This window comes from Typopeltis vanoorti, chromosome 3 (assembly GCF_054136105.1).
Source record: "Typopeltis vanoorti isolate ZY-2024b chromosome 3, IOZ_Tvanoo_1.0, whole genome shotgun sequence".
In the NCBI taxonomy this organism is placed as follows: domain Eukaryota; kingdom Metazoa; phylum Arthropoda; class Arachnida; order Uropygi; family Thelyphonidae; genus Typopeltis; species Typopeltis vanoorti.
This window is the reverse complement of record NC_143551.1, coordinates 103,579,459-103,606,603: the sequence shown is the minus strand read 5'-3', so window position 1 is coordinate 103,606,603 and position 27,145 is coordinate 103,579,459. Positions and strand designations below refer to the sequence as shown.

Genomic DNA, 27,145 nt, shown 5'->3' with positions numbered 1-27,145 from the left:
ATATTCTGGTAGTCCTTGTAACTTATTACTTGCACCAACTTTGGGCTTTGATATACACGCGCACGCACACACACACACACATGGGTGGTCTGAGAAGTTCTCGGCCTCAACCATAAAATGGCAACACTATTGGCAAGATTTTTTTTTTTTTCTGAGTTGGTACATCTGTCATAAGCATCCATGTGAATTTTTAGTTTTTTTTTATACAGCTGTCGGAAGCCAAAGTGTTGTCTGCATCCCTTGAAATGGATAAAATTGAGTATCGTGCGGTTATAAAATTCTTTGTAAAAGAAAGTTTACCGCCAAAAGAAATTCATTCGAAGTTCATAAAAGTTCATGGGCACTCTTTTCCTTCATTTTTGACAATGGGCTGCTGAGTTTAAATGTGTCCATACCAACCTTGAAGATGATCCATGTGAAGGACTTCCAAAAAATGTAACAACACCAAAAATCATTGATCAGTGCACGATATGGTATTGGATGACCGGTGAATCAGAGTGCATGAAAATGCTGAGACTATAGGCATTTCAAAAGAACGTGTAGGATATATTTTGCATGAAGAATTACAAATGAAAATGCTTTGCACAAGATAGATGCCACACTTGCTCACAACAGATCAAAAACGCACTCGCATGAAAATCTCTGAACACTGCTTGGAGTGTTTTAACAAGGATAAAACTGATTGCATTGATTTATTACTACGGATGAGACTTGGATTCACCAGTACACACCAGAATCCAAACAGCAGTCAAAACAGTGGACAGAAGCCGGTTGTTCAGCTCCAAAGAAGACAAGGTCATGGCATCGGTTTTTTGTGATGCTAAATTGTTTATTAATTATCTTGAAAAGGGTAAAACAATAACCAGGGAATATTATTCCAATCTTTTAATCAGGCTAGATGAAATAATTCATGAGAAAAGACCCGGTTTGCAGAAGAAAAAAAAATCATCTTTCATCAGGACAAATGCACTTGCCCACAAATTTGTTTTGGCAATGGGAAAATTAAGGAATCTGCACTATGAATTGTTAGAACATCCACCCTATTCCCCAGATTTTGCTTCCTCTGATTTCTATCTCTTCCCAAAACTAAAACTCTTCCTTGCTGGTCAGTGTTTTTCTTCAAATCAAGAGTTGATTTCAGCTGTAGAGGAGTATTTTGCAGATCTTACTGAGAACCACTATAGGGACGTGATAATGGTGCTGGAGCATCACTGGAATAAATATATTATTCTTAAGGGAGATTATTTATTGTTGATTATTTACTTCATGTCGAAAAATAAAAATTTTGAAATTATAAATTAAAAGTAAGAACTTTTCAGACACCTGTGTGTGTGTGTGTGTGTGTGTGTGTGTGTGTGTGTGTGTGTGTGTGTGTGTGTGTGTGTGTGTGTGTGTGTGTGTGTGTGTCCACTCTATATACATATAAAAAGATAAGTTGAAATGTGAAACGTTTTTATGTCTCTTTTTTGTCTCTTCATTGTTTTGAGCCGATAAGCCGAAATTTGAAACGTTTTTATGTCACATTTTTTTATCTCTTCATTGTTTTGAGCCGAGATAAGCCGTTAAGCTGATAAGCTGAAATTTGAAACTTTTCATGTCCAACAATGTGTTTGCCTTCATGAGACAACAATTTGTTGGACGTTTCAAAACAGTGGAGAACTGACTTACCAGCCCAGAACTCAGGGGGGGGGGTGCATCGTAGGTGCCAGCGGGACAAATCTCCCTAGTATATATATATATATATATATATACTTGCAGCAGCAGCTTTGTTTTTACTTGCATTGCCGGTTTCTTGAATTTTCTCCCAGTGTCTAGCTTTGCTGCTTAAGTGACTATTTTTCCTAAAATTTCATAGAATTCTAGGAAAAGATCTTAAACCAGGATGTAATTTAAGGTAGTCTTTAAAAAAATTGATCATATGATAATTTTATGATTCCAGAAATGATAAAACTTTTAACTCTTTTTTCCTCTCTAGATTAAAAGAAAATATAATGAGATTTGGTAAGTGAATTTTTCAGAATAATTTTTTATATTTAAATCTTTATTTCCATGTATTTAAGAATACTCAGAACTTTGAATAAAATTCTTTGTGTGTCTTTATTTAAGGAATCACTACAAAACCAATTTCGAATATGATTGATAATTTGACATCACTCATGAGATGGAAATCTCCGGGCACAACACTTCTTGCATTTTCTGTAAGTACTTCATTAATATTATGCTTCATTATATAGAAATGTATTTTCTGTTTATATCTTCAATCCAGATATTACTGCTCCTAAGATTTTGCATTTGTTGATTTTAGAAGTGTAAGCAGTTATTTTCTTCGTACTTGCCTTTACAGCTTTTAATATATTCTGAACGAAATAAATTTAGGTTAGAGTATATTCAGATTTTAAGAAAAATTTATTGACAGTTTCTTTGTTGAGCAGCTTTGTGCACTGGATAGGAACTCAACATCTCATTTTAACTCAAAGTTAATAGAATAATATATATGGAAACTTATCAACTGAAAGTAAGTTAGCCATTCTCATACAGCAAAAAAGAAGCGGCATGGTTTTTTCTGTAATAACATGTATGCTCATATTTTTCATCTCTTAAACAGGCATGCTAGCCTAAATAAAACGTGCATTACCAGATAACAATCGAAGGAGAGTTAGCTAGTAGTTTTCTAAAAAAAAAAAAAAAAAAAAAAACTCTATCACCACAATGATGATCAAGCAAAACATACTAGTCCAAGAACACTCATTGACATAGTAAAATTTTTTTACTAAAAACGATACTTATCAATAGGTGCCTGTACTCATTCTTCGCCAATAGGAAAATTTGTAAATTAAAAAAGATATGAAAAAGAAAACTAATATATATTTGTGATTTATATTTTATAGTATGAGTGTTTTTGGAAAAAGAACAACAAGTTAAGTATGTCACAATTTTTAAGCATAAATTTATTGTAAAAGTGTATAAAAATAAGTAAAATTTATATGATAATTTTAATAAAAATTTTATATAGCATTTATCTTAATTATTCTGAAAGAAGGAAATATGTGAAGACTGAATGAAAAATGTAAGTTTCATTAAATAACTAAGGCTTATTTGCATACTAGGTAAACGCGTAAGAAAGAACTGAATATTAAAAATTTCTAAATGTACACTGTACCATACGTTATACGTCACTCTTAACAAAGGTGCTGGTATGTAGTACCACTGCATACCATACCAAAAAAAGCATTGGCGTCATGTATATGATTAACTACCTTTTTATGCTCTAATTATTTTACATAAAGTCAAGTTACTTAGCTGTGACAGATCCTTAAAATCTAACACATAGCAGAGATGATCCTTTATCTGGTACTACTTGCTAGCCATTTAATATTAGGATTTTGTTATGTATCAGAGGAAGGTTTTTTTCAGTTACAACCTTTTCAGTGTATATGCACCTACTGATGTCTCCTGTGATGAAAAGAAAGATGCTTTTTTATTTTTGGCCATATAATTATTTTTGGAGACATCATTGCCCAAGCAAGCTAAAAAAAAATTCTCTCATACATGGTGACCATAAAATAACTTTCCCTCTTTGGAGGCATTTGTAGCTAAAACCAATAAACGGAATGAGACCAAATTTTATATTGAGACATTTGAAGGCATGGGGAGATGATTTCCGCGAAAAAAAGATTTAGTACCAAAAGTCGCTGATAGGGGAAATTTTGGCGCTGGCAGAGGTGAAAACAAGCAGATAATTACATTAAAGGCAGATAAAAATGGAATAATAACATTTCGGCAGTGTAAGCCACAGCCACGTCACTCATTCCAGCTGGATATGTGGTGTGTTACAATGATAATAAGAATAATAATAATTAAACTAAAACAACCACTTGCAAGAGAGACAGAAATTAATGTAGTGATTGAACTTACAGGAAATATTGTTTTATTCATCAGAATCAGGGTCCCCTGGACCACATACACGATTTTCAATGTGCTGACCTTTCTTGTTATGCTCACCTGTAGAGCATGTCGCACACCAGATGCAATTTGTTGTACACAAGAAAGGTCAGCACATTGAAAATCGTGTATGTGGCAAAACATTAAACTATTACATAGATCCATATATAAATATGAATGTTTATAGATATCATTTCTGAAAATTTTCCATGTTACTCCTCTAAATTAATATTAATTTTTATGGCTATTTTGCTATTTTTCTTTAGGGGTACTCCTTTTTATGATATCATCAGTATGTCCAAAATTATTTCTTCTTTATATTCTTCATGTACCTATGTCTTTAGAATATTAATAATGCCCTGAAAATTGAGTAAAAAGCCAGTGATATCATAAAAAGGGGTACTCCTAAAGAAAAATAAAGAAAGTGTTGAAGCCTACGTCATAGACCTAATCTTAATTGGAATGACTGTCTCACTATTCCAAAAGTCTGGGAAATTGTTATCCTCAAGTGTATAAAATAAATTTATCTGTTTTTTTTACAGCCTGATTGAGAGCAGTTGTTGATGGGGAGGAGAGACTAAGAAGTTACAAAGAGGTGTATGGGGAATTGAGCCAACATGCTGTTAATAAGGCTGTAGGACTTGATAATATATCACCATGAATTCTGAAAGAATGTGCCAGGGAGTTGAAATCTGCCTTGACATATATTTTTAATATGAGTCTTGCACTGGGTCGAGGTGATGGAACTCAAGCATCAAATTATAGGCCTATCTGTGTGTCAGATGTTGTGGTTAAGTTGTTGGAGAAACTGGTGAGAACTAGGATCCAGAAATGGGTTGATAACAATGGAAAATTATTTTTGATGGACAGAATGGATTTGCTGAAGGGAGCTCATGTTTTAGTAATTTACTTATTACAATAAGGTAGCAGCTTCCTTGGACAGAGAAGAGGGATACACAGTAGTATGCTTAGACTTTGCAAAGGCTTTGGCTAGATTACCATATAAGTTGATAGTCAAACTAGAGCAGATGGTGTTGGATATTAGATTAGTGCATTGGATTGGAGACTGGCTATCTGAGGTATCAGCAAGTTGTGTATGGGGGAGAGAAATATCCAGGAAGAGGAAAGTCACCAGTGATGTGCCTCGGGGGTCTGTTTTAGGGCCATTGCTGTTTAACTTGTATGTTAATGATATTGGCGAAGATTTGGATGGGGATATTCAGTTGTTTGCGCATGATGCAAAGTTGGGCCAAACTATGAAGAGTAGAGAAGAAGATGTGGCCTTATAAAAAGACAAATAATTCATTGAATGGGCACAGCAATGGGGATTCAATGTTGCAAATTGTAAGGTTTTAAAATTTGGGAAACAGATTGGTTGTAGAATTTAAGCTTGGTGGGTATATATTGTTGTAGGTGGAGGAAATAAGAGATCTTGGGGCGATAGTGAATAAGGATCTGAAATTTCGGGGACACATTGCCAAAATTGTGAAGACAATGCAAAGAATTCTGGCAATGATGCAGAGGATACTGACTTGTAGAAGTAAGGAGACTTTTGTTCCATTGTATAAGGCTTTGATTAGGTCACGCATGGATTTCTGTGCATAGATTTGGTCATCTGGTTTTTAAAAGGATAAAGAGATGTTGGAAAGGGTCCAGAGATGACTTACTAAGGTAGTTCCTGATTTCTATAATGTCGAATATGAGGTAAGGTTGAGAAGATGCAATTTACAGAGTCTAGTCAATATCAGGGAGAGGGATGATATGATAGAAACCTACAAGTTAGTAAGGGGTTGTTATAGGATCAATGTTAAAGAGGTTTTGCAGCAAAAGGTGGGAGATCAGGGGATTACCAGAGGACATCCCTGGAAGTTGTATTGGGGGGGGGTGAGCAGGGGGAGTGAGAAGCAGGTTTTTTGCATGCAGAGTTGTGAATAATTGGAATGCCATGCCCGAGAGTGTGGTGGCTGCAGAGAATTTGAGTGTGTTTAAGGTATGGTATGCTGAACTGTGTGTACAACAAAAGAACCTCCTAGATGAGTCTTTGACTCTATGGGGGTCTTGGAGTAGTAATAATATTTGACTGGGCAGTATCCATATTCTAGGTATAAGACTTTTTTCCAAATGTGACAGGAATTAAAGAAATTTTCAACAGAGGCCTCTCATTTTGTGCAGTTGAAAATGTGTGTGTGTGTGTGTGTGTGTGTGTATATATATATTTATTTTTTATTTTTTGTTGTTGTTAATTGTTTCAAATAATCTTATTCCCCAAACCTTAATTTTCTCAGGTATACATGTATACAGTATATCATGGTTGGTTCCTGCCACTTGTACTTTTCCTTGCCAACTGCCAACTTCTGCTCAATTTCTTCCGAAATAAGTAAGTATTGTCAAAGCCATGTAGCTTGAGTGGTATTAAACATTGAATATTGGTTATTGAAGTAGTACATTTTGATTTTTATTTTTTTTTTCTCTCCCAGTCTTCTCTGTAAAAGAAATTTTGTATATTGCTTGATCCATCTGTTTCTCATTAACTGTGAAATTTTTGGATAACTCCTTTGGGACATCAGTTGTTTTGTTTCTTGTTATCAAGAAGCTGATTTTCTAACTGAAACGATCATGTGAATAGGGAATGTTTGTGATGTTATATTTAGTTACTAGTTGTGTATTAAATAAGCAAACTACCAGATAACAATTTTATAGTCCAGAAATTATTTACACAAGACTATATTTTGGTTGGCTGAGTGGTTAATGTATCTGCTCTCCTAGCTTTGGGCTCAAATCCTGCCACGGGCTTTAATGTTTTAGAAATGTCTTTAGGTGGGGAGATGAATTTCATTGCCTGATGTGAAAACACTGCCCAAGTTACTTGGTAGCCTTGAAGTATCTTGAAAAAAGTTCCATGTTTGGTCTCTAGAGCAGGGTTTGTGGATTATATTTTAAAAAAAAAGGAAAAGAAAGAAAGAAAACAACTTTTCCTCCACCCTAAATAAATGAATGAATATAGCAGAATTTTTGGTCTCATTTCAAGATCATTTTCAGTACATACAATTCAAATAGAAAACAGTTAAAAATTATAGCTGTGTTATAATACATATTAAATGCAGAATGAGAGCCTGATCTGTAGATATTAGAAAAGATGCTGAAATTATTAAGTAATAAAAACAAATAGTTATGGGCAGAATGGTCAATCTGCTCAGATACTTTAAGAATGCCAAGATTACATCCAGTTCTTTAATTTTGTTAAGTTATGCCTTTCTGCTAAATAATTTATTAATTAATGACAGCTTCATTATTTTTCCCATGAATTCTAGTAGATACATATCGAGCTATCCTCCTGCATTTAATATGTATTGTAATGCACACTATAATTTTCAGTTTATTTTATTTTGTCTAATTGTATGCACCGAGAATGATCTTGAAATGAGACTGAAAATTCTGCTCGTATGAGCTGAACAGATTGGTATGCTGCATACCAATTCCAGTTCATCGCACATCAGTGGGATGAACTGTTGGGTGAGGCCAAGGGTCATCATCCCCCACAAGAGTCCAGGACCTTATTACATGCCTATAGGAAGAATGGGCCAAAATTCCCATTGATTGCTATTGTATCCTTGTGGAAAGTACACCTGTAGGATTGCTGCAGTCATCACAGAAAAATTAGGTCTTACAACTTATTAAGGTCCTGGACTGTTGTGGGGCAGATGACCCTCGACCTGACCTAATGCTCTAGTTCATCCACAGATGTTCAAATATAGATCTAAGGTTGTATGTGAGCTAGATGTCTTTTATCATTGCATAGGCTTCTGTGGAGAAAGGACATGTTAGGAATATGTGTTCTGGTATTTTTCCAGAAAACATATTTCTAACACGTCCTTTCTCCACAGAAGCCTACACAATGATAAGACAATCTAGCTCACATACGATCTTAGATAGGTACTTCTGAAAAAGACCAGCACCATCAACATCTACTGAATATCTATCTCTACCATGAACATCAATCTCATTGAATTTAGAAGATGCAAGGCACTTCCAGAAAGTAAGGTTCATTTTGAATTTACCACCAAATAAGATATGGAAGAAGGGTTCATGCATGTATGATAACATAGTGACTCATGCTAGCTATTAACCATTTTGCTTTCATTGCCTTATCATTGTTGTCTTTTACAAATAATTTATAAGTGCTGTGATATATATAAAAAAAAAATCTGCAGTTGTGAAGTTTGTGATATGGTTTTTTTTTTGGCAGAAAACAATAGTTCTGCAGAAATTCATTGATGAATGTGCGAAGTTTACGGTAAATTCAAACACGCACCATCGGTTATAAAAATGGCTGCTGTCTTCTGAAACTTAAAAAGCATCTTGCTTGTTGATTTTCTTCAGTGAGAAACCACAATTAATGTTGAAGCATATTATGAAATGCTCAAGAAACAGATGAGCAATTTAGAACAAAAGACAAGGAATGCTGTTTTCAGGGATTGTGCTTTTGCATGACAATGTGCGAGTTCACACTGCAGCTCAACCTGTCCAGCGAATTCAGAAGTTTCGGTGGGAACTTTTCAATCCCTCACTTTATAGCCCAGCCTCATGCCCAGTGACTACCTCTTGTTCCTGCATGTGAAGCAGTGGCTCCCATTTCAGCACTTTGAAGATGATTTGGAAATGAAGAACAGCATGACTCAGTGGCTTAATTCACTTGTGGCAGACTCTTTTATGTGGGTATGAAGAAGATGGTACCATTATAAAAAATACCTGGAAGTTAATGGCTACTATTTGAAAAAATAAAGTACAGGTAACCCTCATATAACACGGATGTTAGGTTCCATAGAAATGCTGTGTTATATAAATCACATTATGCAAGACTTAGATCACATAGAAAAATTGGGGTAGGTTCCGAAATCGTTTTTTTTTTTTTTAAATTATAAAAACAACAATGACATATCCAACAAAAACAATATTTTTATTTAATTCAGGTAATTTATGTAAGTTAAGAAAACATAAACTATGAGACAAATACCTAGTATAAAATGATAAAAATTACAAATTGTACATAAATTTCATTGCACATAATGCATAAATGTTTTAGACACAATCAAATAAAGTGCATATTTTAATCGTCATCACTCTCTTCAAGAAATAACATTTCGTAGATGTTCTTTAAGTGGCCAGAGGTCGTCACCACTTGAAATCTCATGGACATCATTTGTTATAATTCCCATTGCCTACTTCGGCTGGTTTAGTTATCAAGGAGTCAGTAATAGGCTTTGCTTACCACTATGCTGCAATTTTTTATTAAGTTCATAATATGGCCTTGAACAAATATCCAATTGTCTCGTGAATTTTCCAGAGCTCTCCATTGAGGGATCATTATCCGTAAAATAACTTCCTAACTTTCTTGCCAAGTCCAATCCTTCTGCTAATTTCTTTAAACTGAATTCTTTAACGGATTCATCACAATCAGAATCTTCGGCAGAACCTTCCCCGCCATTTGATTCGACGCCATCTATTAATTGTGTCAGTTCCTCCTCATTTAAATCTGATTCTCCATCAATTAATTTACTAATTTTGTTTTCAACCATATCACAAAAGCCCTCTCCACCAAAAATGTGTGCGACGTTTATTATACGATGTAGCTCGGCATCCACTGGAGATACAAAATTTTGTTCCAGAACAGCTTTAGGCCATATTTTTTTCCAGCAAGCATTCAGCGTAAAGGGTTGTAATTTCTTAATGGACAGAGAAATAATTTTCACACAATTCAATATTGAAAACTCTTTCCATGCTTGAGGCAGTGTCATGTTTGGATTAGATTCCATTTTTTCCAAAATTAATTGGAATGTTCGCCGAATACAATATGACTTAAATGTTGATATTATTCCTTGGTTGAGTGGTTGAATAAGTGAAGTAGTATTAGGCAGCAAAAAAGCTATTTTAATATTCGGAATGCTTAAATTTGTTTGGGGGCCTGGTGCATTATCTAAAATTAGTAGAATTTTGAAGTCCACATTCTTTTTCTTTGTGTAACTTTCTACATTGGGTACAAAACACTTGAAAAACCAATTTTCAAACATGTTAACTGTAACCTATGTGTTTTTGTAGGCCCGCCAATAAACAGGTAGGGTGGACTTGTCGAGCCCTTTCATCACACGAGGATTTGCCGATCGGTTAATAAACATTGGTTTTATCATGTAATCACATGATGCATTACTTCAAAACAGTAGAGTGATTCTGTCTTTGGAAACTTTGACTCCAGGAGCTGATCTTTCATTTTTCGAAATATAGGTGCGTTTTGGCATTTTTTTTCCAATATAACCCAGATTCATCCGCATTGAACACCTGGTCTGCACTATAACCACCTTCTTCAATGATTTTTAAGAGTTCTTCTGGATATTTCCGGGCAGCTTCAATGTCTGTTGAAGCTGCCTGGATTGTTTATAAACTTTGAAAGTTTTTTGCTCAATAAGGTGTCCATCCAAAGGAATTTTCTTTTGAGTGCAATCTTCTATCCAAATCATTAGAGATTTCTCAATTTTTTCTATTAGAATATCACATACACGAGCAACTCCCTTTGCACTTACCATTGACCCAGCAATAACACTTTCTCGGATTTTATGTTCATTTTGTTTGATTGTTGGAATTGTTGATTCATTTAAATTCAGAGTCCTTTCAACAACTTCTGGTTTTTCTTCAATTTTCAACTGATCCAAGATTTTAATTTTTTTCTTTGAGAGAAATGAATTTCCTCTTCAATGTCGGTTTTTTCCCTTTCATTGCAGTTTTAGTGGCCATTACGATAAAAATAAACTTTTACATAAAAAAAAAAAAAAAGCATTACATATGTATGTAACTCACCAGAAAATAAACTGCTCAGCTTGAGAATAATACATTTATGATTTTTAAGCTTTCCTGGCAGAAAACGAAGACAATTTTCAACAATAAACACATTATACAGTAAATCCTAGATGGCCAACCTATGGCACGTCTGAGAATTTTGCTGGCACGTCAACGATTTACTGCTGATATCCTTTTATATGCTTATAAATTATTCACCTTTTTTTTAATTATTACAATACATACAAGTTGAATTTTGTTTTACACAAGCGAGCAGCTATAAAGATGTGCATATGATTGGTGTGGTATTAACAAAAGATCGCGCGACCCAAAGACAACCGACAAGTGTTGAGTTGAAATGCTAATTCTCTTCAATCAGAATTCCATAACATCTGAAACTGTCATAACAACATTCAGTATTAGTTTTAACACATTCACGACAGGGTGTCATTTATCGTTCAGACGGAACTTCTCATTACCGACTGGCTCAACTCACACAAAAGTTTCAACCCTTGGTTGAATTCTATGGCTGCTTGTTTGCGTTTGAGATGGCAGGCAAACTCACACACTCATTATATGACATGTTTCAATTCTTGGTAGAATTTTATTTTAAGTTAGCCTTTGTGATCTGTCATAATGACATCGAGAATTTCTAATGCAATAAAGCAAACACTTATTTCATAATTGAAAAATTGGACAATAGTTTTTAGTTAGATACTGTGTTTCAGTGCAACATATGGTTTTGCTTGAGCTATACAGCATAGTTTCTGTGAGAGGGGACATGTGATTCATTAGTTAGTGATTCATTAGCTGTTCTCTAATTGCACTATTTGTTGAGAATTATACAGACTGCAAAAGCCTCTGCACAGTACCTTATTCAGAGATACAATAAAACTAAATTCGATACCTATAACTACTTGTGCGATATAGGCAGACACAAATTTAAGGAAGATAAAATTTGATTTTTAAGTCCTGCAGTGAAAAATATATGAAAAATAAATAAAGGGTTAGTTACTAGAAATTGTAGACCACGTTATATTTAAACCATGTTGAACAAGGGTTACTACAATTTGTAGACTGCATTGTATAAGTACTGCATTATACAAGGATTACCTGCATATGTATAGGTATTATAGCTTATTATAAAACTTTTTTCTTCTTTTCTAGTTTTTAAAAATAATTGACTAGACCTTACTTTCTGGATGCACCTTGTACATATGACATGGTGCTATGCCCAACCAATAACAGATGGTATTGCAGCACACAAACACTCTCTCACCAGTTTTCGTATCATTAGGTTTTTTTTATTTTTTATTTCAGCGCTAACTGCATTGTCTTCAAACTTCAACACAGTGCTTCAACTTGCAGACATTTTCAAGTTACAGCACCTCTCTGAAATGAATGTGACGAACAAGGTTTCTCAAATGAAGATGAATGAATGAAGCATATTGTCCTCAGCAAGACCTTTGGATTGAATTTGAGGTTAATAAGATGGGTAACTGCATGAAGCCCTGAGATATCCTGAGAGTAGCGATAGAGAAAGCTGATAAGAGGAAACCATCTATCATAGCACATAATGAATGACTGGAGAGGAAACTAGTGACTCCAATTGCAGAGGACTAGACTATAAGATGGTAACTTGAATTCAAAATTATAATAACTGAAAAACTCACATAAAATATTATTTAATAGTAAAATTTTCGCCTGTGGTATCTTCAGTACATTTCTAAAGCTAATTGAGCAATGACTGACAATTCCAAAGGGCACCACCTAAATAGCTAATGTAAGATAACTAAAAAAGGTCAATAAATTTCCTAACTAAAAAAATAAAAAATAAAATAAAATTTTATACACACACGCGCACGCACACACAATATATATACACACACACAATAAAAAGTTAGTACTTTATAAATCAGCTAATCTTTCCTATCTCCCATAAAGGGGATAGATGTAAACCATCAGGTCTGTTTAAGTTAGGAGAGTGGAATAAAGTTTCACATGTTTCTTTATAAAGCCGTTCCATGAGGAACCAACTTTTGTGAAGGACTCTGGTCTTGTTCCAATGAACCCTATGTCTACTGATGATGGCATGTTCTGCAAGTCCAGACTGTTCAGGTTCAAGGTATTGAATATAAGACTGGTGTTCTTCTAGCCGAATAGAGACAGATCTTCTAGTTTGTCCGAAATAAGATAATCCACAAGAGCAAGGAATCTGGTAGATACCTGGATAACTAAGATATGGAAGCTTGTCCTTTGGAGAAGTGAGAAAAGTGGAGATTTTTCTGAAAGGTAGAAAGGCAACAAAAATATTCAGTAGTTTTAAAACTTTTGCTATACGTTCATAATTGCCTTGTACATAAGGGATAGGAATGCACGTTATTTCTTCTGTATTTGAAGAGGAAGACATATTAAAACTACTCAAAGCTCTTTTGATGAAGGAATTCTTATATCCATTAGCTAAAAAGGAGGAAATAATATATTGCATTTCTTTTTGTAACGGATCGTCTGAAGAACAAAAGGAGTGGGCCCGATGAACCAGTGTTTCTGCCTTTTGACTGGGATGGTGATGAGATTCAGCATGGATATAATGGCCTGTATGAGTCTTCTTTCTATAGACTGAGAAATGTAGGTTACCATTTGGTTGGCAAAGAATTATAAAAGATCTATAAAGGCTAACTGCTTATTAGATTCTATTTCTAGGGTGAACAGGATCCTTGGATGAAGTGCATTAGAGAGAAACTATTGAAGTTCATCAGAAGAGCCATTCCAGATAGCAAAAATGTCATCACCATATCTGAACCAATGTAGCTGTGGGAGAAATGTTGTCAAAAATACGTTGTTCAAAGTGCTCCATAAAGAAGTTGGCGATAGCAAGAGAAAGAGGATTGCCCATTGCTGTTCCTTCAATTTGTTGATACAACTTTTTTTTAAAGGAAAAATAACCAGAATGTATTACAAAATCAAATATTTTTACAATGTCTGAAGGAAATTCTTGTTGCAGTAATTCAATGCTTTCAGATAAAAGAACATTTGTAAATAAAGAAACAACATCTAAACTGATCATAATTTCTGAAATGTCCAAATGAAGATCTGAAATTTTATTTTTGAAATCCAAAGTATTTTTTTATAAAAGTGTCAGTTCTTCTAGTTGAAGAAGTGAGTAAATTTGATAAAAATTTAGAAATTTTATAAGTGGGACAACCTATATCAATCTACAACTGGCCTCAACAGAATACTTGGTTTATGAACTTTTGGAAGATCATACAATCTAGGTGGATGACCGAAGAAGGTTTTAAGTTTTTTTCTTTTGATCTTCATCCCATATAGATACATTATCTATAAGAGAATTAAGTTTCTTCAATTGACTCCCGGTAGGATCTGATGTAAGGGGCCTATAAGTTGAATAGTCATGGAGTAATAGAGACATTTTTCTCTCATATTCCTTCCTATCTTGAATAACTACAGCCTTCCCTTTGTCAGCTTTCATAATAATTAAATTATTATTATTCTTCAGAGATTTCAGTGCTTTAAATTCAGAGTAAGATAGATTAGGATGAGGAGGCTGGGCATTAAAAAGAATTTTCGCACATTCAAAACGTAACCTGTTGGCTGTTTTTTGGGATAAGGATCGAATACCTCTGTCTATGTTATGAAAAAAATCCATCAGGGGTACCTTATTCAGTGGAGTGGCGAAATCATGTCCTTTTGATAAAACAAAACATTCACTGTCTGTTAGCGGACAGCCGGAAACATTTATAACTACTTTATCAGTATCACTAACATCAGTGCTGGATCTAGGGAGGCTCACGAGTGATTCAAACTTGCGCTTTAACTTATCATGAGAATCATTAAAAACCTTTAGGTAAAAATTCGAATAAATGCACAGAATAGTGTTAAAAGTTTCAGCTGTTGAAACAGATTCTAGAGCGTTCTTGATGTTCACAATATCTCTGTTTAAGAGGGCTAGAGATTTTTTAGCTTCTTGCAACTGATAATTTAACACGTTCGCTGCCACGCTACTTTGGCATGGTCTGTTCCCCTACGCCGAGCAGTTTTACTTCTTCAAGGTCAGTACGATAATCTCGTTACCGGAGGTAAACGTCCTACGAGTATACTCGTAGTTGGCTTGTACAGAGCATATACGGTCTATGAGAATACACAGTTTTGAAGCTAGCCCCACAAGCCAAGCATTTTCACATCTTCAAGGTCACTCCAATAATCTCGTTCCCGGCGGTAAGCGTCCTACGAGTATACTCGTAGCTGGCTTGTGAAGCAGGTTTACCCACTACGAGTATACTCGTAGTTGGCAGCGAACGTGTTAAGAGACCTACTAGCTTTTAAATTGATCCAATGAGCTCTTAAGGACCTTATAGCAGGTAGGAATAACCCGAGCCGTCTTATGTTTTAGGAATATTATTCTGTTAATTCATTTAGCCTTCTTTACCAATACTTTACTGTATCTAGCACATTGTTTGGAAGTAGACTCTCTGTAAAGTCTCGAAATATGCTTTAATAAGGAAGTGCCATGAGCAGAAATATGAATTCAAAATTATAATAACGGAAAAACTCACGTAAAATATTATTTAATAGTAAAATTTTCGCCTGTGTATTGCAGTCATTTTCAGTACATTTCTAAAGCTAATTGAACAATAACTGATAATTTCGAAGGGTGCCATATGTAAGTAGCTAATGTAAGATAACTAAAAAGGTCAAATAAATTTCCTAACTAAAAAAAAAAAAAAAAATTACACACACACACACACACAATAAAAAGTTAGGAAAGATTAGCTGATTTATAAAGTACTATCTCTCATAAAGGGGATAGATGCAAACCATCGGATCTGTTTATGTTAGGAGAGTGGAGTAAAGTTTCACATGTTTCACAAGATGGTAACTTGTTAAGGAGGACTGTGTGCTAGACATCAAATGCTGGGGAAATATTAAAAGTGGCCATGTAATTTCTTCAAATGTTTATAGCTTGTCCAAAGATGCGCAAGTATGGTTACAAGATTTGCTGTAGATTGTGCGGCAAAATTCCTATTCGTGATCACTAATTAATTGATGAGCTCCTGATAGCGAAGAAGTTAGTTGTTAAGAAAATCTGGTAATGCCTTCTCCATTAGATTTGATAAGTTGAGGTGAGGGCAATTGAATGAGACTTTTGTAGCTGAGTTTTTATCATCCTTTTAATGGACAGAATGGATAAAGTCTTGTTTCTATGCTGTTGAGCAGATGACACTATGACTGCTTCTGTGGGTGATGTAGAACGAATGTTAATTCTGGAAATTAAGTTTTTTACACAGTTAGAGAGATACCATCTGGACCTAGAACCTTAGTAGATCTAGATTACTGAAGAGTTTTTCTGATGTTTTTCTTTTTCTAATGAAAGTTATTTGTGTTATAGTGGAAGTTGATTTTATTTGGTAATCTGTACAAGATTGGGAGGAAAAGACTGATAGGATGTCAGCTTATCTCTAAGTGATGTTACCTAGGTATTATCTGGATGTAAAAGAAGGGCAGAAATCATTGTACTTAGTGGACTTAGCAAAGGGACAGAAGGTTGGACCACCATTTGAGCAGAAGGCAAGTTTTTCAAAAGTGTGAATTGAACTTTTTTTTTTCAATAAAAAAAAAAATTTTTTTAACATGTGGCTCTAGTGTGGAGGCTGAGTAGATTGCTGGAGTTTTGAGCTGAATTTTTTATTTTGAATTTTGTTGCACTTAACTAAGGCTTGGATTATGATCCGAGAAGAAACTTTTCAGTAAATTGGTGATCTAGATCTAGTCACAGAGGGCAGGGGAGGGAGATAGAGAGAGACAGACAGACAGAGATGTCATGATGGTAGCTTGGTAAGGATACCTTAAAGCTACTATGTAGGTTGTAGTAGTAAATACTAGTAGTAGAACACTGTAATCTCACAAGAAACTGCAAGATAATTTAACACTGCAAGCATAGCACACACAGTAATTAAAAACTTCTCCTTCTTGTTAGTTTATAAAGTGCAATATGCAGTGTTTATTTAACACTGAAACAGTAGCAGTAGATAGGAAATGAAGTGTAGGTGTTGATGAGGTGTTAATGAGACAAAAGTACACTTTCAAAATATGCAGTTAGTAAAGCATTCTTTTATTATAATATTATAATTTTATTTGCTAAAAATGAACAGTTTTGTAAATAAACTGAGTAGTTTTCTTTTGATCAAAATAAATAAAACAACAGAATTTACTTAGCTTAGTAAAAGAAAACTACTGAGTTTATTTACAAAACTGTTATTCCAGTGAATAATTAATTAACATTAACTATTCATTGGAATGCAGAATTTTCTCCAAGAACTCTCATATTTATGAATATTTTTCTATTTGATTAAGTCATGTCTGTCAAGTTGAATTCACAATAATAAATAAAACAAACAAATAAAAAATAATAAATTCACAATAGCAAATAAAAAATGATGTAATCAGACTAACATTTTCTGTTTGTGTCAACTGATTCCATGTTTAAATTACTTGTGTGACTTAGACACTGAGTTACTCTTATAATAGACAAATCATAGGATTTCTGCAATACTGAAAAGAATATTCACCCGAAGAAATAAGATGGTGGTGATGGTTCCATGAAATAATGCTCCTGATCAGACTACATCTAGACTCAGAATAAAAAAAAAAGAAAAAGAAAAAAGGTTTCAATATCACATTGTCAGCTATGAGGATAGATTGAAATCGTGTCATCTGCATAGCTTGGTTAATGCTCGGTTGGGTTGTTTTATGACTGAAGTAACTAAGGTATGAAGCTGTATGTGTCCATTGCATGTCTGTTTTATAGAAAGAAAAATCCAAGTTTCTAGGAGGAAGAACTTTTTTTTTTGGAATGTGTTATGAATGATAGGAGTTTGAATGATTTTAAGGTTCTATATGATCTATATGATAGATATAATGCTCTGAGTAGTCATCTTATGAACTAGATGATGGTCTGTTGTAAAATAAATAGCACAACTGTTTTTCTTTTATGTGGCTCCCAACCACAAAAGGTTGTATGTGAACCAATAGTACATTCCTACTGTGGGTGGGTTAAGGATTTTTTTTTTTTTCTATTTTTATTGGTTTTATATGTTTTTTTTTTTTTGGTATTTTTATTTATTTTTTACTAGATCCAGAAATCCTGGTTTAGAGGCCAAACATGGAACTTTTTCAGACCACTTCAGACACCTCGAATAAATGCGGCAGTGATATCACACCAGGCATTGAAATCCATCTCTCACCTACGAGGGTGGTCTGAAAGGTTTTCAGCCTCAACCATAGATGGCAACACTATCAGCACGATTTTTTTTTCTAAGTCGGTACATCTGTCGTAAGCATCCATGTGAAATTGCAAATGATTCTATCAAGTAGCTTGTTTTATACAACTGTCTGAAACAAAAATGTTGTCTATATCCCTTGAAATGGATAAAATTGAGTATCGGGTGGTTATAAAATTCTTTGTAAAAGTTCTAACGCCAAAAGAAATTCATTCTTAGTTCATAAAAGTTTATACGCACTCTTCTCCTTTGTTTTCGACAATTAAGAAATGGACTACAGAGTTTAAACACGGTCGTACCAGCCTTGAAGATGATCCATGTGAACGATATCCAAAAAGTGTAACAACACCAGAAATCATTGATCAAGTGCATGATATGGTATTGGATGACCAGCGAGTCAAAGTGCATGAAATTGCTGAGACTATAGGCATTTCAAAAGAACTTGTAGGATATATTTTGCATGAAGAATTGCAAATGAAAAAGCTTTGTGCAAGATGGGTGTCGTGCTTGTCACAGCAGATCAAAAACGCACTCGCATGAAAATCTCTGAACAGTGCTTGGAGCATTTTAACAAGAATAAAACTGATTTTGTGTGTCGATTTATTACTATGGATGAGACTTGGATTCACCATTACACACCAGAATCCAAACAGCAGTCAAAACAGAGGACAGAAGCTGGTTGTTCAGCTCCAAAGAAGACAAAATCGGTTCCATCAGCAGGAAAGGTCATGGCATTGGTGTTTTGAGATGCTAAAGCATTTTGTTCATTAATTATCTTGAAAAGGGTAAAACAATAACCGGAGAATATTATTCCACTCTTTTAACCAGGCTAGATGAAAAAATTCATGAGAAAAGACCCGTTTTGCAAAAGGAAAAAAATCATCTTTCATCAGGACAATGCACCTGCCCACAAAGGTGTTTTGGCAATAGAGAAATTAAGGGATCTGCACTATGAATTGGTGAAACATCCACCCTATTCTCCAGATTTGGCTCCCTCTTTCTTTATCTCTTCTCCAACTACAACTCTTCCTTGCTGGTCAGTGAGTTCCTTCAAATCAAGAATTGATTGCAGCTGTAGAGGGGTATTTTGCAGATCTTACTGAGAACTACTACAGGGACAGGATAATGGCACTGGAGTATCGCTGGAATAAATGTAATAGTCTTAAGGGAGATTATGTTGAAAAATTAAATTAAATTTGAAATTATAAATTTGTTTTTTCATTGTTAGGTCAAGAACTTTTCAGACTACCCTTGTAAAGACATTCACAAACCTCCAAAGTTGAGTTCGAACCTGCAGCCTCTTGGTTGGAGAGTGGATACATTAATGGAATAGGCAGTAGTACTGATCTGGAATATCTTACTTTTTTTTTTTGGGGGGGGAGGGGGGTGCTAGTACATCAGTGAGTTATAATAACTGGGATTTTGTTTCACAGTTGGGCCTTTCAAATACAGGGCAGTCATTCATCCCAAAAGAACTTTTATAGACTGATAACATATGCAACAAAAATTAGGTTAATTATGAATACAGTAAAACCCCTTTTTTACATTCCTGCAATTTACGTCCTTTTCTGTTGGTCCCTTCTTTAGGCCTATTCTCATGATATATTGTCTATCTGCCATTAACAACTTGATGCGAACGTTATTTCCCGTGATTTGCATTTTTTTTCCTCGGGTAGTAACACTAATTTTCGAATCAATTTCCTCTCATTCAAATCGATTTCTGCGGAAATCTGTGCATTTCTGTTCCCAGATGGCGTTGCTTTCGGCTGTAGTTTTGTTTTCACTATCACAGTGACTTGCACGCTTGCAGTAGTGATATAATGATTAGTGATACCGTGATTTTTCAATCACAGTACGAATTGATATTGCAGAATTTCTGCTACGTAATTTAGCGTGTGATAATTGCTTTCAAGTTGTGGTGATGGATTATCTGTGTTAGTAATATGGAGAAAAAAGACAGAAAATGTATTTCGGTAGAAGAAAAGATGGCAATTCTGCAATGTGAAGATTGTCATTCCGGAACAATGGGCATTTAGCAAAAGATCTTGGACTCTTCGTGTCCACTTTGAACATGATAGTAAAAAAACAGGTCAAGCATTGAACTCAATGAAAGCAATCTGGCACTATATCAAAAGAAAAATGAAAATATATCCGGGCATCGACATACAATGAATTGGATAAACTTGTGGCGGAGTGGTTTGTTTCTATGAGAGTGTCGGGTATTCCAGTCGATGGTACTATACTCCGAACGAAAACCTTTGAATTTGCTGACAGGTTGAGGATTAATGGTTTTATTGCGTCAAATGGATGGATTGATCGTTTCAAGACTCGTCACAATATCGTGTATAATCAAGTATGTGGAGAAAGTAATAGTGTTGCAGGGGAAACTGTAAACCAGTGGAAACATGAACTAAAGACTATTATTCAGGACTACGAACCGAAAAATATTTTCAATGTTGATGAAACTGGGCTCTTTTATAACATTCTGCCAAATAAAATGTGTTTTAAAGGAGAGAAGTGTCACGGTGGAAAACTCAGCAAGCAGAGGGTAACTGTTTTGCTCATTTTCAATGCTGATGGATCAGAAAAATTACCTCCACTGGTAATTGGTAAATTAAAAAAGCCAAGGTGTTTAAGAACGGGAAAAATCTGCCTACTAAGTATGATGCCAACAGCACAGTATGGATGATCAGCAGCATCTTCACATCCACCATGCATGCTCTGGATGCATGGTGGAAGTGTAATTGCACAAGTGAGCTTCAGCCATTAGATCTGGGCATTATCCATGCATTTAAATGGAAAAATAGAAACATGCTTGTTGAAAAAGCTGTGGTTATGCATGATAATGGTGTGGATCCAAAACAAATGACCATATCACTCCTTGACGCCATGCATTATGCGGGCCAAAGCATTGTTGCATATTACTCCTGAAATCATATCCAACTGTTTCTGGAAGGCAGGAGTTACGTTTGTGGAACAGAGGAACAATTACAGAAGGAAGAAGATATGTCAGAGCCCAACAACTGGTATGTGATGGATGAGTCTTCCTCATTTCAAGACTATGTTGATGTGATCACATCAAAGGTACCAAGTGTATAAGACATCCTTTCCAACCACCTTGGTGAAGAAGTGGTTGAAGAAAAGTGTGATCAAGAACCTTCTGTCCCTACTAGTAAAGAAGCAGTGGAAGCTATCTCTGTTTTGAGGTGGTATATTGCAAGTGCATCAGGAGATGATGGGGCATTTAATGCCTTATACATTGTGGAGAGGCAGGTGGAACTTATAAGAGTGCAGAAAAAGGAAAAACAATGAACAATTAAAGATTTTTTTAAATAGATAAATGTAAGTAATTGTAAATTCATTTATTTTCAGTTATTAAATTTTGTAATCTAGTATGTAGACTCACATACTAGCAGTAAGTCATCTTTTAGCCTTTTTTAATGTTTTTTTTACATTTCCTGCTATTTACACTTTTTTCCATCATTCTCCTGGAAAGTGTAAAAAATGGATTTTACTGTATATACAGAATGGATGATAACATTATTATTATTACATTGGCACCTCCTTGTGTAGTCAAGGACTGGGAAGTCCACTATAATTTCAGCTATTTACATAGTTATTTATGCTTTATATAGTAACAGTAACAACTTTTTCAGTGGTGTCCTATCTAGCCATAATGCTTATCATACATCTTAAATTGTTGTTGTTGTTGTTGTTTTGTAAGTAGTCACTTAAACAGAATGGGAGGAGGAAGTTTAGCAAAACAAGTGATTTTTGCCAAGATGGCAGGAAAAACCTTACTGGCAACATATTCTACCCACCATGAAAAAAATTTGCATCTTACTTTGTTGCCCAAACTGTTATTGAATACCCTCTGGTTCTTCTCCCCCCTTCCTACAGTATATTAAAAAAATCTTCCTTACATATTTTTCTTATAAAATTCCTTCACCAACTTATATAAGTATCAATATATATATATATATCTCCTCCTCCCCCTTTGCTTATGGTAATATTGGAAAGTAACTAAAGGTGATGCTAATGATAACATTACTCCTCTTGCTTTTATTATTATTTCTACACGAAATCTCCAAGAAGTTCAAGGATTCATCACTGACTACTTAATTTAATTCACCATGTCCATACTATGCCATTTACTGCCAACCAATAGTATTTTTTTTCTGTTAATTGCATGTGTTTTCTGCTATCTCCATATGAGATTGGCTAATTTACCTTCAGTCTAAAAAGCAAAGCAATCAGATGGGGACGTCTTTCCTATTTTTAATTGAAAAAGGATACAAAGCAGCACATTGATAATGCAATGCAATTTAGCCTGGGGGGAGGGACAAAAAAGCTTGGAAATCCAACAAAATGATTTCATAGAAATCATTTTGTTGGATGAAATAATGCTTTCAGAGTGGAGAGATATGAAATATTATAAATACTTTACATAGCGAGCAGATGGAGGAATACACAGATTGTAAAATCCCCATATTGCAATTTTGATAGCAAAAGTGATTTCAATAATTATTACTTATTATTAATTTTGTATACCCTCTATATGTGCAACATGAATGCATTATCAATTTTTTTAATGCCATGAAATCTTATGAAATGGAAGAGCAGAGAAAATTTTTTTTTTTTTTAAAATAAAAGCTCAACTGAAATTGGCACTAAATAAATGTATATAATTTTTGTTGGTAATGGGCATAAGCACATTTTTAGCAGAGGTATATCTTGTCATGTCACTGACATACACATTAAAAGTTTGAACTTTTCAAAAGATTTTTGGAATGGCATGATATTTATACCCAAATTTGCATTGTTGAAAATAAACATTGGCAAATTTTATTTTCATGCTGAAAACAGAATAGTATTACACTTTACATGAAAAAGCTTAAATGAAATAGAAAATATTTCGCACTGGACTTCCTGCCTTTGAACTTATTGCAATATAATGAACATCTTTTTTCATGGTATTATTATTACACCAGATCATAGAAATGAAATTCATGTATTTTATAAAGCACCTTTTCTGGGTTGTTATAGAGTTCACATTTAGAAATATTCATACAAGTTAGTAAATGCAGTTGTGATGCTTCCTTGATGTTACAAATTTTGCAGATGGTGAAAACTTTTATGCCATTGTTAAACTTTGATTGATCTTGAGTGGCTGGTCTTGAGGTGATATGTCATGGTAGTGGCACAGCGATTAAACTTGGAGTAAATAGTAGCTTCTGTTTTTTCTACTGAATACCAGTGGTGAGTCATGTCCTGGAGAAAATCATTCTTTTTGCATTTTCTTTTTGAATAATTTTAAAAAGATCAAAATCTGTGGTATCACATGATGCTGTGGCCATTTTTGCTACTTCATCTGCAGTTTCATTTCCCTTTAATCCCAAATGGGATGAAATCCATTGAAAATTTATTTCAGAATTCTTATGTAGTTTGTTTTTTGATATGTCTTAAGTATTTCTTGGTGGCTAGTGTAGCAGTTCTTAATAGCTTGAAGGACTGCTAAGGAATCTGTGAAAAATATAAATTCCTCTGGGTTTTGTTTATCCAAATGCTGCAGTGCTGTGTTAATGACTATTAATTCTGCATAGTATGAGTTGCATCCTATACTGTTGGCTGTTTTTAGTTGTATATTTTGAGACCCATAGATGAGTATGCCACTCCTAGAATTGCCATTTGGATTTTTGGAGCCATCTGTGTATTATCTATTGAATTAGGTCCATATTCCATTAATTTTGAAAGAGCTGATGATTCTCAAAATTTCAGGGTTTTCTAGGCTTTTTTTCTCGTTTTCCTGTTTCAAAATTAATAACCGTATTTTTCCTGTTTTGATTTGGAGGAAATGCTAGGTAGTTGGCTATTTTATTTGGACAGTCTAAGGGAATTTTATTTTCCATAATTTTATGCATTGTCAATTTTTTTCTTTATTCTGTTTGTTCGTTGTCACTTTTTAAAAAGTTCACTTATTCTTTAATATGCAAGGTTGACTCTTTTTTTCTATAAATTTAGTAAGATTTTTTTGCCATCTAATATTCAAAGGAACAAGGTTGGATTCAAATTCCGCTATTTTTTCAGCAGTCGTATTCCTTAGTCCACATATGATTCTAGCTGTATTTTTCTGAATTTGTATAAGCTTGTCTAAACTGTTTGTGATGTTTGCATACAGATGGGAAAAGCATATTCCATTATGGGTTGGATAATAGAGGTGTATGTGACTTTCAAGGTTTTAGCATCAGCTCGCCCACTCTCTACCAGAAATACTTTTCATGATATTTAGTCTTCTTTTTGCTTTGACTGCAACATTGTTGATATGTTTATTAAAGCTTAATGATGGATAATAAATTTAGTTTAATCCTTTATCCAAGTGTAGGCAAACAAAGTTTGCACCTGAAGTAGCTCAGGACTGAGGCAACTCGTAGTAAAGGTGGACCAAGATCTCCTCACTAATGCAAAAATCCCTTAATTCATAGCATTATACATGTCTGCAAGGATATCTGCTTTGCATTATGGGAGATACTGAGACAAGGAGTGATGAGAGCTTGGTCCACCTTTGCTATGAGTTGCCTCAGTCCTGAACTACTTCAGGCGCAAACTTTGTTTGCCTACACTTGGGTAAAGGATTAAACTAAATTTATTATAGTCTAACTAAGTGGAAAATAAACATAAACTTTCCTCACTAATGCAAAAATCCCATAATACATAGCATTATACATGTCTGCAAGGGGATGTGCTTTGCATTATGGGAGATACGGAGACAAGGAGTGATGAGAGCTTGGTCCACCTTTGCTACGAGTTGCCTCAGTCCTGAACTACTTCAGGCGCAAACTTTGTTTGCCTACACTTGGGTAAAGGATTAAACTAAATTTATTATAGTCTAACCAAGTGGAAAATAAACTTCCAATATCTTTCTCTAAATCCAGAGTAAATTAATAATAAGGTGGTACACCTTTTGGCAACTTGTGTAAGTAAATATGACTTCGCCATTGCTTCTGCCTTGGTATCACCACTTCTGGGTCTGCCTCCCACTGACGAGACCTCAATAAAGGTCAAAACCGTTCTGGGTAGTGGCCCTTCCCTTAATGCATAGCATTATACACGTCTTCAAGGAGATGTGCTTTGCATTATGGGAGATACTGAGACAAGGAGTGATGAGAGCTTTATCTGCCTTTGCTACGAGTTGCCTCAGTTCTGAACTACTTCAGGTGCAAACTTTGTTTGCTTACACTTGGGTAAAGGATTAAACTAAATTTATTATAGTTTAACCAGGCGGAAAATAAACTTCCAATGGTAAATACACTAATTTCTGATTTAGTAGTGGGTTAATTTTGATTTGTTTTTGGTTTTGACAGTGTATGTAGATCAACGTTCATTGGCTTTGTTTAAGTGACCTTCTGCTCTTTCTGTTATTGTGAGCTAAGAATAGGACTGTCTGATGAACATCGGAAATATCTTAAATTTCATATTAACAATCTTGAAACTTCCAGTCATTTAAGGGTCAAAGCCGAATAACTGGGTGGAGGTTTTCCACATAGCCTTATGAGCAATGTAGAAAAATTACTGGAAAAATCTAATGTTTAATATACTTTGGTTGGCTTAATCCCAAATTGCCAGTCCAACCTCATTCATTCAGATAAATATCTACTAACAGGATGAACCACTGGAAGATATTAAGCCAATCAAAGTGTATTCTTATTGGCTTAAACCAAAATAAAATGATGGTACAATGCAACAGAATTTTATGCTGACTAGAATGGTGCGAGGTTAAATAAGCAAAATCCCAGAATACGAACATCCCAAAAGAAGTTTTCTTTTATTCCAGATTACCGTTAGTGGATGAGGTATCCACTAACCACACATCACCCCATTAGAGAAAAGTCTAGATCCCATCCCTTCTTGATTGCATTCATTCATTCTCAACTTCCAGGGATGCTCTCTTGTCCTCCCTCCCCATCCTGTATAAAATATAAAATTCCACCTACTGGTATCCTGTATGACTCCTGAAAGGGGGTTGAAATTTTACAACAATTAAAAAAAAAAAAATGCCCACAATAATACTTTAATGAAAAGCACATATTTTGTATTGAGATTAACAGTATATCATCAGTGTGTGGAAAAAAACAACAAGCAATTTAAAGAACAGGAATACAAGTAAATACGACAATCATGTGCTAGAGAGAGAGATGATATTTTTTAATAACATTTGATATTTATGTAAGATGAGGATCTCCCAAACTTTTAGGGTGGGGGGGGGGAAGAGAGAGAGAGAGAGAGAATCATTTCAATTCAGATTAGGCCACTGTTTGAAAGGGCTTCACAACTTTCTTTGAAAGGGCATTCATATTTAAAACTACTTCTGTGGAAAGATTCCACAAGATGCTCTGTTTTGTATCAATACTATGCTGTGCCAGACACCAGACTTTTGAAATTATTAAGAGAGACCTCCAGGGAGTCAGGAACTCATTGAGGGAGGCCACATACTACACGCACCAGCTATCATACTTATTCTTGAATTCATTCACACTGCTTGCACTCACAACATCCAATGGCAATTCATTCGAATTACATACCATCCTTTGAGAGAAAACTCAAGCTCCCCCCCCCCCCCCCCCAATTCTTAGCAGCATTCATTCTTAGCTTCCAAGGATACCTTCTTGTCCTTTCCCCATCCTCCATAAATTGAAATCCTGTATGACCCTTTCAGAAGTTTCTAAGTGTCAATCATATCATATGATTGACACTTAGAAATCACCCCCCCCCCTTTCTCCTGTTTGCTAGTGTCTGCAGTCTACAAATTCTCAATCTGTCTTCATAGTCAATATTCCACAATCTTGATATCATTTTTAACACTTTCCTTTGCGCTCTCTCCAGTATATCAGAACTGCAACTGAAGCCAGGAGACCAGACCTGTGCACAATAGTCCAAGTGAAGTCTTATCAAGGCCTTGTAAAAAAAAAGAGGCAAAATGATATCCTTATCTTTACATGTGAAGATAAGGATATAAAAATATAACAAAAAAATTGGAACAAATAATAAAAATATGTTTGAACCCACCAGTACCAGCAATA

General features: G+C 34.8%; 1 protein-coding gene across 1 annotated transcript in view; it reads left to right on the top strand.

The window, feature by feature from the left end:
• The window catches only part of LOC150108436 (GRAM domain-containing protein 4-like), a 458,431-nt gene that overhangs the window by 164,462 nt on the left and 266,824 nt on the right, over positions 1-27,145 (top strand). Inside the window, exons 7-9 of the mRNA XM_090390467.1 lie at positions 1,976-2,001; positions 2,107-2,198; positions 6,228-6,319. Coding sequence (XP_090246593.1) covers positions 1,976-2,001; positions 2,107-2,198; positions 6,228-6,319 — 210 coding nt within the window. The remainder of the gene's footprint in view (positions 1-1,975; positions 2,002-2,106; positions 2,199-6,227; positions 6,320-27,145) is intronic.